Source organism: Meleagris gallopavo, chromosome 1 (assembly GCF_000146605.3).
Source record: "Meleagris gallopavo isolate NT-WF06-2002-E0010 breed Aviagen turkey brand Nicholas breeding stock chromosome 1, Turkey_5.1, whole genome shotgun sequence".
NCBI classification, from domain to species: domain Eukaryota; kingdom Metazoa; phylum Chordata; class Aves; order Galliformes; family Phasianidae; genus Meleagris; species Meleagris gallopavo.
The window spans coordinates 113441574-113460790 of NC_015011.2; the positions used below are offsets into that span (position 1 = coordinate 113441574).

Here is a 19217-nt window from a genome sequence, read left to right on the forward strand (position 1 = left end):
TATATATTTTTTTTTTTTCAAGAGAAAGCTCATTTGCTCCCTTTATTTGCCTAACTGGAAGGCCAAGTGACAACTTGTCACTGTGATAACTATAGCTTGTACGCTAGACATTCAAAAAGGATTTCTGGCTTAGTAAATTAAAGTTTTGTAATTGCCAATTAAGCTGCCTGTCAGTATATTTTATGGGACCCACATACAGATGCTGCAAGTTCAGGTTTTGAGGCTAACTTCAGACTGTGTAGGAAATCTTGTCTTTGCATCTTTCCTTTCACTACTCCTTGTTTCATAGTTTGCTTGCATTGTGCTCTCTGTCAGCTATGCTTCACCTCAGGATCCCTGTGTTCCCTCGTCTTGGTTCTCTAAGACCTCTTCTATTCTTAGATTTCCCAAATGCCTGCCTTCTCAAATAACTGATTAATAAGCTAAGGTGAAACAGAATTAAATGATTTACCTCTGAAAAAAATAGTGATGAAATAGAGATAACTGCAGAAGTGGTAAACTGAGAGGTTTTCTATGGCCTTTAATAATAAACAACCAGAATGATGATCAGAATGTGACTTTTTAGAGTTTAACCTTTTCTATATAAAAGGTTATATATCTATAACCTTATCTGGAGGTTAAAGGGTATGTATTTTTCATATTTGAGGCCATGCAGATAGATAATATGTGCATTTTTAAGAACTCTACTATGACATTTATGCTCCAGGGTTTGTTAAATTCATTTTTGAGCCAATATGCAAAAAAGATCTGTTTAAGGTTTGCACTAATATGTTTGAATTCTGTGAAATGTCAGTAGTCAGTTACCCCAAATGCCACTGCTTTGGTATCACCTCTTCCTGCAGGTTGCAAGCTGGGGCTTCATTACACTGGGAAAGCAGAACCCTCCTTTGCCCATGGCAGGATCTATCTGTGGGGTGGGCTGAGCTGTGAAGCAGTAAAAGCTTTTCAGAAATGTTCTGATTCCTCTGGGATCCTCACAATTTGACAGTAATAAATAAGGCTTTCAGTTCGGTCAAAAGAGGAGAAAAAAAGTTAAAAGAAGGAAACTGTTGGTAATATTATGGAATTGAATAAAATTTATGGCACTTATTGAGTGCACTATGTGGTAATGCTTTTTTTGTACACATGAAGTGATGATGTTCGTGGATTCATGCATATGCTATCACCATTCGTGCCAGTGTAACTTTCAACCTTAACCATAAACCATCCTATGTTCTCAGCAAATATGGGTGTGTGTATGTGTGTATACACACATATTCATATATATACATACCGTATAACACCTTTTATTCTCAAATTGATGAAAGTGTGGAAATAGGACAATGTGTCTTCTGATTTAAACTAGAAAGTGTTCTGCATCATTAAGGCTTAGCAGTGTGGCCCATATATAACTTAAGTTTTGCTTCCATGTCACTTGAATTTAACTCACAGCTTAGAAAGCATAAATACATAGTCTTTGACCAGCTACAGGGGGCAGACAACTCCTTTCACAAGTCATATTACACTATTATAGGAGTTTTGATGTTATCTTCTATCAGTGTAATATCAATCCTATCAGCAATTGTTTCCATTTGAACTGTTATTTGCCAAGAGTCATTTTGCTGTCTTTCAGTGTGCTATATGCACATCTTGCCCAGGGAGAAAAAGAGTCTTTTGTCCAAAATCAGGAGCTGTGGTTGTATACAAAGAAGTGTCAGATAACAGAGAGCATTAAGCACTGATCATATGGATGCTCCCAAGCCTAAGCAGCTGCTAGGACATAGCTCATTCTGCTAAGTCATTGAGAGTGAGAGGCCATCTTCAAAAGGTTCATTGGACAAGAACAATAAATAAAAGTTTTTTTAATCCTTCCAGTCAGTAATCTCATGAAACGAAGCTTTTCTTTTCATGTTGTGTCAGCAATTGATTGAGCAAGTACTTTTAATACAGCTTGAAACAGAATATTACATTCTTGAGCTTGCCAGATGTAAGCGTATGGATGAAACAGTCCAACAATGTGAATAGATCACATTGTAATTAAACTGTCCCCACAGACATCGCCTTACTGGTTTCATCCATTTTACTGTGCAGCTAAAAGGGAAACCAAATACACAATCCATCTGGGGAGGTTTTGGGGGTAAGGATTATTTGCAGTGAAAAGATTTATCAGTATTGATGTAACATGAATTCTCAAGGGAAAAGGGAGGGAAGAGTAGAAAATATGAAGGATAAGGGATACGGGATTGATAAAACTGCTGAGGCACATAGAATCCTTTATTGTTTGTTGTTGTCTCATAATGTTTCCCAGGAAACATTTTGTCTTATCTTCCACCTTTTCAAGCACTTTCCTATATTCCTCTTACTCCATGCTTCCCTATGTTAGTCTTCCCCTGTATATTTTTTGGCTTGGTAGGACATGTGGAACCCAATACTCAAGGTGAGTAATTCTACACCTATTTATAAACATTATTAAATAAAATGAGAAATCTACTATATGTATGAAAAAATGTATTTTCACTGCATTAGTAGGAAGCAACATGGATTTTGAAGTGTGAATTGAAACAATAAAGAAAAATGATGATGCTCGACCACAAATTAAGTAGACAAGACAGGAAGAGTGAAGCAGCTAGGAGTGAAAATTGAAGTCTTTTGAATACTGACGGAATGATAATCCCCAAGCTGTCAGAGGGCAGTGCTAGTGGAAAGGAGCTGAAGATGGTCAAAGAAAATAGTTTAAAGCTAAAATCAGCTACGAGTAGTGCTGAGTACAGACAATACTGAATGATGTCTCTCTTTTTGAAGTATACCGTGTGAAGTGCAGGCCTGAGCTTTGAGCTTCTTACTTGCAGATGGGCAGTTACTCCCACAGCTAATGCTTGTAAGGGCAGAGGAGATTCACAAATCTGGGGAAAAGGGGCAATAAAACTGATAAAAGATCAATGAAGATCAATCAACGCCATAAAAGAACAATCTTCATTAGTGATATTCAACTGATATTGGAAATTGCAGGCACATGTTCTGGGGTAGCTATAAAATAAAACTTTCCTTGTATGACATTCTGTTCCCTAAGTCACCAAAGATACATTCCCTATGGCACAAAGATCATGTGTATTACCTGACCTTTCAGAAACAAATGGCATTTTCAGTGCAACATGATTTTTTGTTGCTCTTTAATGAGAGTAAAAATAAGAAAGAGGGAAAAAATATAAAAGAAAAAAAAAAGAACACATTCAAATCTTGTTAAGAGAAAGCAGTGCTTTACCTCAAGGGTAGATTACAAATCATTAACAAGAGCATTTGCAGGATGAAGTGTAAAAAGAAGAAGGAATTTTGAATATTTGTAAAAGAAAAAAAAACCCATAAAATGGATAACAATGAGAAATAGCTACTTTAACATGGAATGTAACAAAATAAAAAAGGCCACAGCAAGGTTTCATTTTTGTCTCTACAGCTGTATATTAAAAAGGCCTAACCATAGTACGTCTGATGTTACCTTCCATGTATGCCTCAAAAGCAAAGAGAGAATGTTTAAAAGAAGCACATCTATCAAGAAACTCTGTTAAAGCAGATAGATAGAGCTCCACAAGACTAATGTTACAGCAGTAACAGTGCACTAATTAACATTTCAGTCTTTTCCTCTTAGAAAATGTTTTAGCACCCATTTAGTGTAAGGATAACAGAATCATCAGATAACAGAAGCTCTACTGGAAAAATGCAGGGGATGGATTGGGGCAGCATCTATTCAACACTGCAGAACTTTTCTGTGCCTCTGAGATTCCTTCATGCAGTTTTAAGAACCTTCACAAGAATGTATTTACATTGTTATAATGTATAATGTTACATGTATTTACATGTGTTATAATACAGTGCACTGAAATCTAAATGTAATGCATTTTTTCTTAAGTGATCTAAGATGTTGTTCTGCCAGAGGGTAGGAAGACACTACAAAGGGACCTGGATAGACTGCATCAATTGGCCAACGTAAACTCTATGAGTTTCAATAGGGCCAAGTGTCGGGTCCTGCATTTTGGTCACAACAACCCAAAGCAACTCTACAGACTTGGGGAGGAGTGGCTGGAAAGCTGCCTGATGGAAAGGGACCTTGGTGTTCTGATGGACAGTTGGCTGAATGTGAGCCAGCAGTGTGCCCAGGTGGCCAAGAAGGCCAGTGGCATCCTGGCTTGTATCAGGAATGGTGTGGTAAGAGGACTAGGGAAGTAAACCTGCCTCTGTACTTGGCGTAGGTGAGGCCTCAGCTCGAGTACTGTGTTCAGTTTTTGGGCACCTCAGTACAGAAAGGACATTGGGATGCTTGAGCAGGTCCAAAGAAGGGCAACAAGGGAAGGGCTTGGAGAATATGCCCTATGAGGAGAGACTGAAGGAACTGGGGCTGTTTAGTCTGGGGAAAAGGAGGCTGAGGAGACACATTATTACTCTCTTCCAGTATTTTACATCAAGAGCACCTCTTCTCACTGGTGACAGGTGACAGGATGAGGGGAAATGGCCTGAAGTTGCGCCAGGGTAAGTTTAGGTTGGATATCAGGAAAAAACTTCTTTCCACTGCTTGTTAAGCAGTGGAATAGGCTCTCCAGGGAGGTGGTTGAGTCACCATCCCTGGATGTGTTTAAAAACCATTTGGATGTGGTGCTCAGGAACATGATTTAGTGGAGGGTTGTTAGAGTTAGGGTAGTACGGTTAGGTTGTGGTTGGACTCGATGTTCTTTAAGGTCTTTTCCAACCCAAGCAATTCTATGATTCTATTCTGCGATTCTATAATTCTGTGTTAATGACTTCAAAACAGGCACTGGAGATTAACACCCTGACTGCCCTGCTGCAAGTTGCTTTTCTATTCCCTGCACATCTTCTGTAATGAATTCTTGCTGGAGCTGATCTTTTCTATTGTTTTCTATCCCAATCCGGATGCATTTACTCATGTGAAACTGTGACTTTTTCCATGAATAGTGTCAGTGGAATTAGAAAGACTTCCTGTGAAATAAAATACTACTTATACAAAGATGACTGAAGAGAGAATGAACCGCTTGAAAGTCATTTGAGGTAGAAATGGGAGAGAAAAAATAGCAAGTTTCTGCAGATACAGAAGGCATGCAGTCATGTTTGTTATTTTTGATATTTTAAAGTAGTGTATCTCACAGTTTGCTTTTTCTTTAAAGTTGCTGAAACCGTCTTGGTATGTATGTAGAATGGTGAGACTAAGAGAGTGAAGAAGGGTGGAATTGAGTTTCTATCTGACCAGTTGCATTTCCATTGCCTTCAAAGGTGAGCACAATTGTTGTCTTGGACTTCCAGAAATGATGGGGGATACTTATTAGTGTAATATACCAACAGCATTTTAAAATTCTGGAAAGACTATGATGCAATGAATTTTATGAGTGAAATAGTACATATCTTCAGTTTAAGGAATAATTGGCATGCCTCAGCTCACCTCCCTCCCCTAAATCTGAATTACTGGTATTATGAGATAAGATTTCTCCTAAGTTTGGTGCAAAAGTAGGTTGTGAAGAGGTGAAAAGCTGAGATTTGTACTTGAAGGAGTTCTCCTTCTATTCCCTCCAAGATGTTTCTCCTAATTTTGTCAATTTCCCAACAGAATGCAAAAAGCATATATCTTCGTAGTGTGCTACTTAGAATAGTTAACCAAATAACACAGCACATGGAGGAATTTCTTTCTTATGATATCATCGTAATTTATAATTCATAGCCCCCCTAATACTTCATGTTCAGTTTTTAGCAAATTGAATCAGATACTACTAGCATAGTAGCAATTACTGTATTTCATAGTATGGAAATAGTGGACTGTAATTATCATTTCATATTCAGGCAACACCTTTGAATAAAACTAAACTTGATAACAAAATTGTGCTCAAGGCAGAATCAGCTGTACTCAAGTCGTTCCCAGCATGTGTTGTCTGACTTGTTTCCAAGGACATCGAGAGAGAAAGATGTCCATGTGGTGCACTATTCCTGTTCTTTATTATTCTTACTGCTAGATTTCTTCTTCCTCTTTTTTTTCTTTTTTCTTTTTTTCTTTTTGTTTTTCTGATCAAACAAATCCTTATTGATGAAATTTAAGATCATTGTATCTTGTCCTGTCTGCCCTAGACATGGAGAGCAGATTTTTCTGGATAATCTGTTGATTTGCTGGAGGACTTGTTCCTGTTTCCTGATTTCTTAAGACTTCTCTTCATCAGTCTTAGCTACAGTTGTTCGCTCAGCCCTTTGCTGAGGGTCACTGTCACTCTTGTTCATTTCCCTAGGCTCTCTCCAGTTGGGTATGGTGCCTAGAGATGATCACAGTATATTACCTATAATTCTTACAAATGTTGAGTAATAGTGAAGGCTAGAAAGACTGTTAAAAAAAAAAAAAAGGAAAAAAAAGAAGAATTTTATGTGGAGACACTTCAAAGTACTGTACAGATGCCTTCATCTCAAAAGTAAGATTTGATCTTAGAAAGAATATATGCCATGATGAGCTCCGAACTAGATGGTTTTACTTACTACAGATGACATTCTTTCCCTGGTGGCAGGTCCCTTGTTCCCACTGACTTTGAAAATGTCAAACTGCATCAAAGTTAGATTCATTTTAAGATCAATAATCCTCCAGAGGCTAAGGGTAGCACATATATTCTTCTTATTGCTTTCCCCACCCTACAATACAGAAATGAATATATAGAGTTTCAGCTTTATGCCGAAGGCAGGACAAAAATCACTGAATCTTGTAGATCTGCACGGTTAGCTCTGAGGAGTATGTTTTATGGAGCTGTAGACAAGATACATAAAGAACAGCTTTAAACAAGGAACAGTGTGGGAGAATGTTACCAGCAGGCCTGTGAGAGAGTGATGGACAGGGCTGACAAAGAAAGGTCCTGTGGTGATGTGTATGAATGGGAACACAAGATCAACAAAACAAGACTTGATCTGGGTTACCTCAAGCACTGGCTTGAAAACCAGGCACTGCCTCCAAGACACAATTATGTGAAAATAACCAGACTTTTTTTCTGGGAAATCAGCATGCTGGTGTGCCTCTTTGAAGTGCCTGTACTCTTCACAATACTGTACATGTTATGGGGAATAAACGTGACGAATTAGAGATCTGTGTGAGATTGCAGAGCTATAATCTTGTTGGGATTGTGGAGACTTGTTGGAATTGTATCCAGGACTGGAGAGCTGCAATAGTGGGGTGCAGGTTCTGTGGGAAGTACAGGGTGGGAAAACAAGGAGTTGGAGGGTAGTTAGAACGTTCTTGTGCCTGGGGATGGATGATGTGCCAACTGAGAGCTTACAGGTAAGGATTTAAGGGCAGAGCAGTATGGGTGGCATCGCAGTGGGTGCTGCACCTGCCCATCTTTCTGACCAGGAAGAAATAGTGAACGAGGCCTTTATAGAAAGCTAGAAATAGCCTCACACTCACAGGTCAGGGGCCCTATGGGAAACCACCTCAATAGCTTTCCAGATATAATTGTTTGACAGGTGGTCTACTGGACCTCATACTCACAAACAAGGAAGGACTTATTGGGAAGAGGAAGGTCAAAGAAAGCAACCAAGAGATGATTGAGTTAAGATCTTAAGAGGAGAGAGGAGGGATAAAAGCAAGACCAGATCCCCGGAATTACAGAAAAGTAGATTTTGGTATCTTCAGGGATCTGCATGGAAGAGTCCAATGAAGGGAAAAGGAGTCCAAGAAAGTTGATTTATGCTACAAGATCACTTTCTCCAAGCTCACGAGTGGTTCAGGCTGAGGAGCAGAAAGACAGGCAGAAGTGCCAGAAGGCCAGCAAGGAGCTTTTGTCTAAGCTCAAAAATAAAAGGAGAATATAAAACAGAATTATACAATATCCCAAGTTGGAAGAGACCACAAGGATCAAGTCCAACTCCTGTCAATGCTTTGATACATATATTTGTAAGACACATCTTTAATTCTTAAATTCTTTGTAATTCTCTTCTGGTCAAGTTTTGCATCACTAAATTCACATTATGACTACATAGATTTCTTAGCAGCAGTGGTAGCTTAAGTAGTATTTGCTCTCAGTAGCTCATACCTGTTTCCATATTAATCCCTGTTGCTCAGGCATAGTTATGCTGGTATAAAGGAATGCCTGCAGCACAGACTTTTCAGAGTAACAAACTCTGCAAGCCATTGCTCCCAGTGCTGCCAGTCCCATGGCCTCTCTTGCCCTGGCCTATGCAGAAGATGGAAGCAGAAATGGGTAACCCAGAAGGGTATTTACAAACACTGTCTGTGTGTATATGGAAAGGTTAGGAAAGCCATATACCACCTAGAGTGGAATCTATAATGAGATATCAATGGGTGTTTGTATACATTAAGCTGATACAATTTTTGAATCAAAACATTGTAGGTGGTGCAGTGAAATAGTTCCCAAGTAAAGTTATTTTCTTTATCTACTATAATATTGTGCAAGGAATTTGGTATAAAATAGCTCAGAAGACTGATTAAATTACATACGAAAGGCAATGACAAAAAAGAAATAATGGGACTGGAAAGTCAAGAATTGTGAAGTTTTACCAATAAAGTGCTGAAGAATTGAGAACTACACAGCAATTTCTTGTAATTTTAAAAGGCTGGGTTCATCCTCAGATCGTGTCAGTTTCATAAAACATTTTATGTAGTATACAGAAACAAAAAGGACAATTTCCTTGTAGAACTCCTACCAGCATCTGTGATGGCTTTTACAGGAGCAATGGTGATGTGCAATGCTAGGCCTCTCCAACAGAATATCTTATATTCAAAACAAGCTATGCGTTTTAAGAGAAAAACTATTTCCTGAAGATGATTGTCCGTAAGATTTCACAGTGTTTACAAGTGTTTTATTTCCTCTAAATGTGAATGTGTTTGTTACTTAGACAATAATTTTTAACTTTCCTCAGACATAGATGTTTATGAAGCCTGAAGTTCACTGAAATAGGATTATAAAACAAATGCCTAAGAAGATATGGCTGTTTGTTCACAATAGACATATTATTTCAAGGAGACCACAGGTTGTCTTTTTTCCTTCCCCCCCACCCCTTTTTCTAAGGTTTTGTGCCCAGGGCTTTAAGATGTTTCATGAATTTTTATTACATTTTACTCCCTTGTTTCATTTGTGGATTAAAAAAATCAGGCAAGATGCAATACAAATATCATGCTAGTATTTTTTTTTATTTTTTTTATTATTATTTATTTTTCTGAAAGGAGAATTGCATAAAGTCAGTCACATTTTCGTCTGATGAAGCATACTGTCCCACAATGACCTGGAGATGTTGGCATTGGCATGTAGTCTTTGTAACAAATGTAAATCACGTAGATTACAAAATGTTTATCATTTTTTCTGCTTTCACGTGGAAAATATGCACATATAATGCTATTTTTAAACTCCGAATGTTTCAGACTACTGAACTTTTCACCAGGAAAATAGTTCTTTCTTGTGCCTTAGACTCAGTCAAGATCAAGTCTTAAGCTTGAAGTTCAGCCAGTTAAGAACAATGCCTACCAAGTGCCTTTTCCCTGACTGTTCTTCAGGAACAGCGCAAAGTGTCCTTATTTAAATCCATCCTTATCTACTAATATATAAAGGAGCAGCGAGAAGCTGAATTGAGCAGCTACTGAAAGTACAGTAGATCAGATCTACTTTATTGATTTGTAATGAACATACTGGTTTGGCAGCTCTGAGTCATGGAGAGAAAAGAAAGAGGCTTTTCAGCTACTGGGAGGAGAATTGCTGTGTAACATTAAAGAGGGTCTTGTAGAAGCCGGTTTCCTTTGATATGCAGTCAGATTGGATGTGATTGGAGTCAAGGTCAAGAGCCTTTGGAAATGCTATGAGTGCGGTGAGGGAATTAAAGGAGTGTTATTTTAATAAGTATTGTATTGATGCATGCGTATTAAATACAGGAAATTGTCCTTTGCTTTTCATGAGAACAGCCTTTGGTGAAGCAAATTTTAAAAAACAGTCTGGGTCATTTTGCTGCTGCACTAAATACAGCTGTATAGATGATCAGCTTCTGCTCTCTTCCTTCTTCCCTTGCCATTTCTCTTCAGAAGCCTGAGCATATTCAGCCATCTTTTTCTTAACAGTTGTCTTCACTCTTTATAGGTTGTATTTTGTTAAATATTAATTTAAATTCTACTTTGTCATGTTAATAAGCCGTAAAAATTACTACTTCACCTTCATATAACCTGCCAGCAGTTGGGGCAGCCTAATTGTAGAATTGGTGTCTATATATTATGCTGTATGCACCCGTAAGTACCCTTACAGAAAGGACAACACTCTGACCTCAGAAGAGATTATGCTGTGCTGTGCTTCAAATGAGCAATAATTTAAAGAAGTTAAACTCCAAGGTAAAAGTCTCCATTGAGTTGAATAGGTGAGACCTGCCTGACCCCTCCACTCTGCTATCGCTGGTCTAAAACTAGAAAATGAAGTAATTTGACAACACAGAACTTAATTAAATCCATTCTCCCCTTCCCATTTTAAGCTGTGTTCTTGGTGGATTAAAAGATATTCTAAAATTGGCTTATATTTGATATATATTGTATTCAGAAGTGAGAACATTCAGGGGGAAAAAAGTATTTTTTTCCTGCGTTTTATGTTGGGATTGTAGTGCTTGGCTAGCATGCTAGTAGACCTGGCAATGATGAATCAGGAAGAGGGAGAACTGAACATTTTCTTTATTATGTTATTAATAACCCCTTATCAAAATAGCACATGGTAGTATATGAAGTGAAATGGAGACACTTTGATAGCATGATTTGGCTTAGAAATAGGCGTAGTAAGAAGCTGCTGTTCTTTTCCAGGAGCATCAGAGATAAAAAGATCTTTTTTTTTTCCTAGAAAGAATATAAGTCAGCTTCAGAACTGCAAATGTAACTAATTATGCAGAGAAAACACAGGAAGAAAAAAAAAAAATCTTAGGATTGAAAATTAAGGTACTTAAAAGAGATTCATCTTCTTTCTCCTCAGAAGGAGTGGTGGCACAGGCTGCCCAAGGAGGTGGTAGAGTCACTGTCCCTAGAGAAGTTTCAGAATTGTGTAGATACTGAGGGACATGGTCAGTGGACCTGGTGGGGATGGGCTGTTGGTTGTACCAGGTGGCTTTAGAGCTCTTCCTAATGATTCCATGATTCTAGGAATTCAATTGGGGTGAGTCTAAAGAGTACTGTACATACAATGTACATAGATTTATGAAGTATTTCATTTGCTACTTTCATTTTTTATACTGCATATTGACTTTTCAGGTAGTGCTCTCACTGGTGCCACATGTAGAATTGTTTTTTACATGAACGCTTATAAACAATCACTCTACCGACAGAACAGGTTTTGATTCATTCCTCCTCACACTGTTTCTTCTGAAGTCTTTTAGGAGAAGACCACAGTCCTTTCAGTTCCTGCAACAACATCACACTGCAAGTTAAGGGATGTTAATTTAAATCCCATTTCCGTAATACACTTTATTCCCTTGCTTATCAAGTGTTCTTGGAAAATAGATATGTATTACAAACATGATTGCTGTGGAAAAATCAGAACGTGGAGAACATTATTAAATCTTTTTACAGTAACTGATCTTTGAAAGGGTAATATTTTCAAGCAAGAACAGATGAGTGTATAATGCATGTTTTTAGCTAGTTCACTAGTATGGCAGCAGTTGGACTGCAATGTGCTATACTACAGCAAAGATGCTTGTGGTACAGTATCATTTGAGCAGAACTGTAGGCATTTGTTCAAGAATGCATTCACACATCTATCATTCATAGTATGAGGACCAGAAAAGCCAAGTGCAGTTGATCTCTTAGTGAGCACTGCAGGAGACTTCGAATATTTCAGGAAGGAGATACGTAAGTAGTGTTTAACAGATATCTAACATTTTAGTATTTTTGTGTTATTTGTTTTCTAAGCATACGAAAGGACATTCAGAGAAGCAGGTCTGAACAGAGGCCTGTGACAGAGAAGTGAACTAGCTGATACTTCAGGTGCCTGAATCAGAGTCTCTATCTGGGTTGTTACCATGCTAAAGAAGGTGGAGGTGTTCATTTAGTCACTTGTAAGATTCTCCATTTGCCTGATCTTTTCTCATAGCACTTGGTCGCCAGCTTCCTTCATCACTGCAGATTCATTGTGTAAAAAATAAGGCTTTTTCAATAAGTGCCTTGCAAAGTTCACTGAATTAGAATTTGCCAAGTATACTGAGCACAAATAAACTGCCAGCTAACAGTCACCTTTCCTTATATGCAGCACTCAAGCCACTCATTTGCAGAGTTCATTCAGATACAACCTGTCCAGGAGGTACCATGGAGGTAGTTTTCCCTGCTGAACTTGTTCAGTTCAAAATCAAAGCTATGGGGAAAGTAGAGTGCTAGGCTTTGGCTGAGCACTGTGCAGTGGTAGTACTGAATTTGTACAGCCAGGTATATAAGATTCACAGAACATGAGAGAGACCATTTTTACAGCTCTTTGCAGAGGGCACTCGTTATCTGCAGGCACAACATTAACAGTATTAGGATATGTGCCTCCTTCCTCTGTCATGGCATTCCAAGTAGCTCTGAAAACACAGCACTACTTAATACTTAGTGACTGATACTTTTTGAGGACATAAAAGACACTGAGAATCAAAACATTTAATTTTCCTTTTTTCTTCTTTATCTAGGCTTGTTTTATAATCTGGACATAAACACGATATAGCACTTCATATCACTAAAAATGTTCAATTAAAACCCAGAGGAAAAAAAACAAAAATGAGAGACTTTAGTAGTTGGCCCAAGTTAAACCCAACAAATTCTTATTCTGATTCCATTAGTTACAAAAAGTGCTTTCAGGATTAGATCCCTACATTAGATAACATACCAAGAAACTGTTCCAAACAAATACATTATATAGCCTTGCTTATGTTATCATTATCATTTGTTTATCTGAACCTGATTATATATTCAGTTCACATGGCTGCATTCAAATGATGGGAAATAAAATGTGTTTCATCAGATGTTTTTAAATTCTCCTCTCTTTGTGGAAAGGGACTTTAAATAAAATGTTTTATTTGTTTGTTTAGCAGAAGCTTTTTATGTTCTATGTCAATATCACTTAAAATCAGTGCGGGTTTTTTTTATTACAATACTTGGCTTCATGTATAATGTTTACTGCTCTACAGTGACTCCTTCATTTGTTATGATTGAAAGAAGATAAATTTAACAGAAAACTGTGGATTAAATAAATAATGGAAATTTATGTCTCTTCAAGTAACAATTGTTAGTGAAGAAAAGCAGTAATTCAAGTATCTCAATCACAGAATATCCTAATGTTTTTAAGCTAAAATTAGATAGATATAAAGATTTTGGTCATTAAAAATTATGTTCTCGTATGTTGATTCAGGTAAAGCAACAGCTGAATTTTTAGAAATGTGACTGTTTATTTTTTAGTAGCATTATCTGTGGAGAAATAGTGTAGAGAGTTATAACTAAAAGACAGCCTAATCCAGTTCATCTTGTATGTTATGAACTGGTAACAGTACCTTTAAAACAGTGCCTTTTTTATATAGTAATTTGACTGAGCTAATACTAGCAGAAATAGACTACTGAAGTCAGAAGAGATTTTGTTTTCTTTGGCTATTGAGAAATGTGGTGTTGTATTTCAAAAGTTCATTAACATTATATATATTTTCTTGCATATAAAGTAAGGAAAATGAATGTTTCAGATGGGTTTAAAAAATTGCAGTTTTTGCACATTTTGTTCTAAGGAAGACTGCATTGGATTCAGTGAACAGCATAGACTACTAGATATATTTATATTGATGGAACTTATTTCATTTGCTTCCTAGGAAAATTTAAGACAAAATTTAAATTGATGAATTACCTATTGCTTTTTCTTAATAATTAAATGGGAAGTGAAAGCATTTTTTCAAGAATTATGACAAAGCTATGAAGACCCAAACCATTCTATGATTCTGTGATTCTCTGACCAGTGGATACAATTCTGTTTCTCCCACTCATTAGAGTTTAAGCCATAAAGCGAAATCCAACTTTGATTTTATTGCAAGAGGTACCCAGTCTTCAGGAATTTTAAGTAATTATTGTTTCTTCAATTTTTCCAGTAACTGTGACTTCAGATTCTGTTATTTTGTCACTTACAGCTTAGTAAAAATTGTTGAGACCAATTTCAATAATATTCTTTGCTCTAACATCAACAGTGATTCCATCTTTGGGAACCTAAAAGGTTGTATATAGTAGGTCTGTAACTGGTATACTTTTTGGTAACCAAATGGAGTACCTTTGAATTCTGAAGTGATTGTTCTCAAAGAATATTCAGGATTTTCCAATTTTTATTCATCTCTCTATTAACAAAGTTACCTCTAGACAGAGATACTTCCTGACTCACACCTAAGGTTGTTCAGTTTGAAAGTTTACTCTGAGGTGCTTAGTTTATTTCTTTTTTGCTAGATATGCATAGGATGTGAAAAACATTGGTGTATTAATTTTGAGCAACTCAAATCTCTCCTGGATATTTTGTAATGATAAGTGTTATTGGCTTTGCCACTCTTAAAGAAATTGTATGGACTGTGAACTAACAGTGGTGACAAATCCCACAGAGGTCTTATAGACTATTGTGATTGCAAACTGGATGTTGTCATTCTTATCCAGGAAACCATTCCCTACTGGCAATCCATAGAACGATCATTCTCTTTAGAAATTCTGCATGTCAGAAAGTACTTTTTCCATCTTACTGGATTTATTGGAAAGTAATTATTCAAATCAAGGAGAATTCTCAGAGAATCATAGAATCATAGAATTGCTCAGGTTGGAAAAGACCTTAAAGATCATCGAGTCCAACCACAACCTAACCATACTACCCTAACTCTTACAACCCCCCGCTAAATCACATCCCTGAGCACCACATCCAAATGGTTTTTAAACACATCCAAGGACGGTGACTCAACCACCTCCCTGGGGAGCCTATTCCACTGCTTAACAACCCTTTCTGTAAAGAAGATTTTCCTGATATCCAACCTAAACTTACCCTGGTACAACATCAGGCCATTTCCCCTCTTCCTGTCACCTGTCACCAGTGAGAAGAGACCAACCCCGCTCTCACTGTAAGCACCTTCCAGATATTTGAATAGATCAATAAGGTCTCCCCTCAGCCTCCTCTTTGCCAACCTAAACAGCCCCAGTTTCTTCAGTCTCTCCTCATAGGGCATATTCTCCAAGCCCTTCACAAGCCTTGTTGCCCTTCTTTGGACCTGCTCTAGCACCCCAATGTCCTTTCTGTACTGAGGTGCCCAAAAACTGAATACAGTACTCGAGGTGAGGCCTCACTTACACTAAGTACAGGGGCAGGATTACTTCCCTAGATCTGCTCACCACACCATTCCTGATACATGCCATTGGCCTTCTTGGCCACCTGGTCACACTGCTGGCTCATGTTCAGCCAACTGTCCATCAGTACACCAAGGTCCCTTTCCATTAACCAACAATGACCTAATAACAAAATAGGGAAGTTGTGAGGTTTTTTAAGAGGTCTCCAAAGAATATATATAAAGTCATTTACCTTTTTTTTTCAGGGTTTTGTTTGTTTGTTTGTTTTGTTTTTACTTGAATGTTTTTGTTTCATGTATATTGAAGATTTTCTTCCTGGTCTTCCTAGTATTGCAAGGGCATTTCTGGATTAAATATTATTTCATATTAGTTTATGGTTTTGTAGTAAGCTAATGAAATTGCCAGAAGCAATCCTTATCACTGTTGTCTATCTTTGTGCAGACTTCCCTTTTTTGTATCTACATGATGAATTCAATGTGGACTGAAGCCCAAAGACAGCTACCATCCATACCAGTACCAGTCATGGTACAACACTAAGTGATGAAGCACTGCTTCACGGAACATCTGCCCATGCAATTTACTCTAGGCTTGAGTTGTTGTCACCCTAACTATTTCAGAAGTTATCCAGAGTTCAACCTTTTCCTAGGCTTACTTTTCTCTAGCTAGCAATTGTCAGTATTGAAAAGAAAAGGCAGAGGACTTAGCTTGCATGTGCCCACCCTGAAATACAAATATTTCACTTTGAACAATTCTGCATTCAGGAACACAGGAGAAATAAGTACCAGTGGCCTGTAAGAACAGAAGACAAAGTAATACACTTGTAGTTGAGCTATGGATGGAGGTGCTGGTAGACACACCAAAAAAACCCAAACTGATTCTGTGCATATTTAGCCAGAGAAGGAAAGGAGATATGGAAGTGGAGAAAGCAGGAAAAGCAACCAAAAAAGTAGCTTAAGGAAGGAGGAGGATTTTTTGGTCATAGTGTTAGTTTTGAAACTGAAGAAAAAAGAAGTCTTACTGTTAAATTTCTGTTGTGTCTACAGAAAGAATATGTGGGAGTTATTTGGTAAACAAACGCTTTCATATAAAATAATAAGTCACTTCTGTCATTATTTTTTCCTTCTAATGGGATCATAACTAGTTATTGTAGAATTGTTCCTGCCTCCACCAACCAAAAAATTACTGCAAGTTTAAAATGTGGATAGCTTTTTAGTCAAGCGTACCCTTTGTTTCCTGATAATACATCTCACAATCAGGACAATAAAAATAAAAAAATAATAATAATAATAAATAATAAAAACCCAAGACCAGTCACCTTCTCCTGCTGCTTTGCTGATGTTGGTAAAACATTTGCTCACAGGCAGTGTTTAGGTGAATGTGCCCCCTACTAGTTACTTTATTTAAAACACTTCTGAAATTTTATGTCATTAATTTTGAATATTTTTTCTTGATTTACCTAATCCCATATCTTGACCTAATTTAATTGATAGTGTCCTTTTAGCATGTAGTCTGTAATGCCTCTGGTAGATGTCATTGGTATATTATAGAATCTTACAGCAACTGCATGCTCTTGGCCATCTGCTTCATGTTTAACTGCACTGTAAAGATTAAAGCAATCTTAAAAGTAGAGTATCTGTTTCTACGCAGTCCAGCGACCCAACTCTAAACACTAGGGATAACATTTTCTTGAAAGAATATCTTCCAAGGAAGAAAGGATCAAGGTGATAAAAAATAAAATGAAATAAAATAAAAATAGATAAATGTTTGCACCCAGATGTGATTTGACAACCCTCAATTCAACATTGTTCTAAAATATGGTTACTGTGTCCACATTAAAATAGATTACTTTTCACATGCTGATTTGTAACATATACTCTCAAAAAATACTTGTGCACTAGGTTCAGTAGAAGTATTAACATTGAGAAATGTTTCTGACTTCAGTAATGGCAGTCAACGATCATAATCTTTGCAAGTGCATACAGTCAGGCAAATTTGCTGTACCTTTATTTATCAGCCTGTTCATTTTTAACTTGTTCCAGCATCTATTTAAGTTAGGGGGAGAAAACCTCTTTTGAACCTCCTTTCTTTTGAAAAAGACACATTAAATCCCAGTTAATCCCTGATTGTTGCAGGAGCCTTCTTAATTTTAACAGAGTGTTCTCTAATGAAAAAAGTAGTATCTGACTATAATTGCTACTTGTTACTTTTTTGCAGAAAGTCATGGTTTTTTTTTTTTTCCTCTTCTCTTCACAGGTGGCCATTGATGAGCGCATCAGGCAACTGCATGAAGCTCACAGGGATTTTGGCCCTACTTCCCAGCATTTTCTTACCAGTGAGTAATTTTCCATTTTTCTTGCTCAGCTTGCACACTCAATTAATTGTAGTTGTATGCCAACTATGGTTGCTCTGAGTTTCTATTCTAGACCATATTAAAATGTTTTTCTTTTTTATTGCTTTAAATAAATTCACATAGTCCACAGTAAAAGGAAAATGACTGCCAGTATTAGGTCTATTTGCCCATGTATTTGTCATTGCCAAGCTGTTCTTCGTTGTTGAAGATTCCCCTTTTGGACTAATGAAATAATGAAAAATGAAATAAATGAAATTGTAACCCAGAAAGGATTAAAAAAAAAAGAAAAAAAGAGAGAGAGAGAGAGAATAATAATCAAATTTGCTTTATCTGTTCAGGTTCAGTAGTATTCAGCTCCAAAAAGGGACAAAATAAGGCAGGCAAGAAAAATACTTTATCTATGGGCTTAGTAGGATTTTATCACTTACCGGAGTAGTAAGAGGATCAAAACCATAGTGAGAAAGTTGGCAGAAGGTTTGCAGTTAAGTAAACATTTATAACTCTGCATAAAATATAAGTGCCATTAGTTTTGCCAGTAACATTCCCACTCCACCTCCATTTGCACTCTTTCATCAAGGATGTTTTGAAGTATGCTGAAAGGCAACTTGAAACACCTTCAAAGCTCTAAGGCAGCAACTAATATGAAGCTTTTCAAAGACCATGTCTTTTCTATTGTACTTCAATTAAAGAAAGTAAACAGTGAAACTTTATTTAAGAGATTATATCAGCAGAACAGAACACAGTCACGGGATAATGGTTTCCTCCATGCAGAGAGACAAGCTATCGAGACATCAAAATTGAATGTTGCTATTATTGTACAGTTACATTCACAATGGGGAAGAGGACAAACTTTTCTACAGCTGATACTGCATTGTAATTTTAATTGGTTAAACATGTTTCCACCAGCCAGAGTGAGAAAGGCAATGGAGAAAAAGAGACAGTGACAGGGTGGTGAATGGCAAGTTCTAAAAAAGAGTCTATCTTGTGCCATAAAAGTACAGTGGTTCAGCCTTGCATCCTTTTTCCTTTTTTTTTTAATCAGATGATGGGTCTGGAAAGAAAGAAGACCAATTTCTTTAATTTATTTTTTCAAATTTTGTTTTTATTAATTTTTAATCTCTGGTAATTAGTAATTTGCCCAGTGTGCATAACTGCAAGTCAGATTTGCCAGGATGGAATGTGTGAGAGTTATGAGTGTATGACATGAATGCAATATGTAAAGAGATGCCTTTTTCTTGACATACAGTTTGCTCCTCAGGAAAGAATATTCCTCAGAAATGAAAAATGTGGTGTACATTAACCAAGCATATGTTGCAATTTGCAAGAGAATAGAATGATCCGAACTATATTATCATACTGAACATCGCAGTATTGTTCTCTGTGCCACTGCTGAGTGCAGCTCGGCAACTTGCATGACAGATACCACTTTGCTGATAATGCAGATGAATTCAAAAGTGCAGTAACCAGAGCCAGCAGACAATGAAAATCACTCTGGTCACTTGTTGCCACTTGAGGATCACTTTAGGAAGTGGAGCCAGGGAAAGCATTCTGGCCTTGGAAACAGATAAATTA

General features: G+C 37.2%; 1 protein-coding gene across 1 annotated transcript in view; it reads left to right on the forward strand.

The window, feature by feature from the left end:
• DMD (dystrophin) overlaps window positions 1-19217 on the forward strand; it is a 1000055-nt gene that overhangs the window by 859902 nt on the left and 120936 nt on the right. The window contains 1 exon segment of the mRNA XM_031557153.1: window positions 17549-17627. Coding sequence (XP_031413013.1) covers window positions 17549-17627 — 79 coding nt within the window.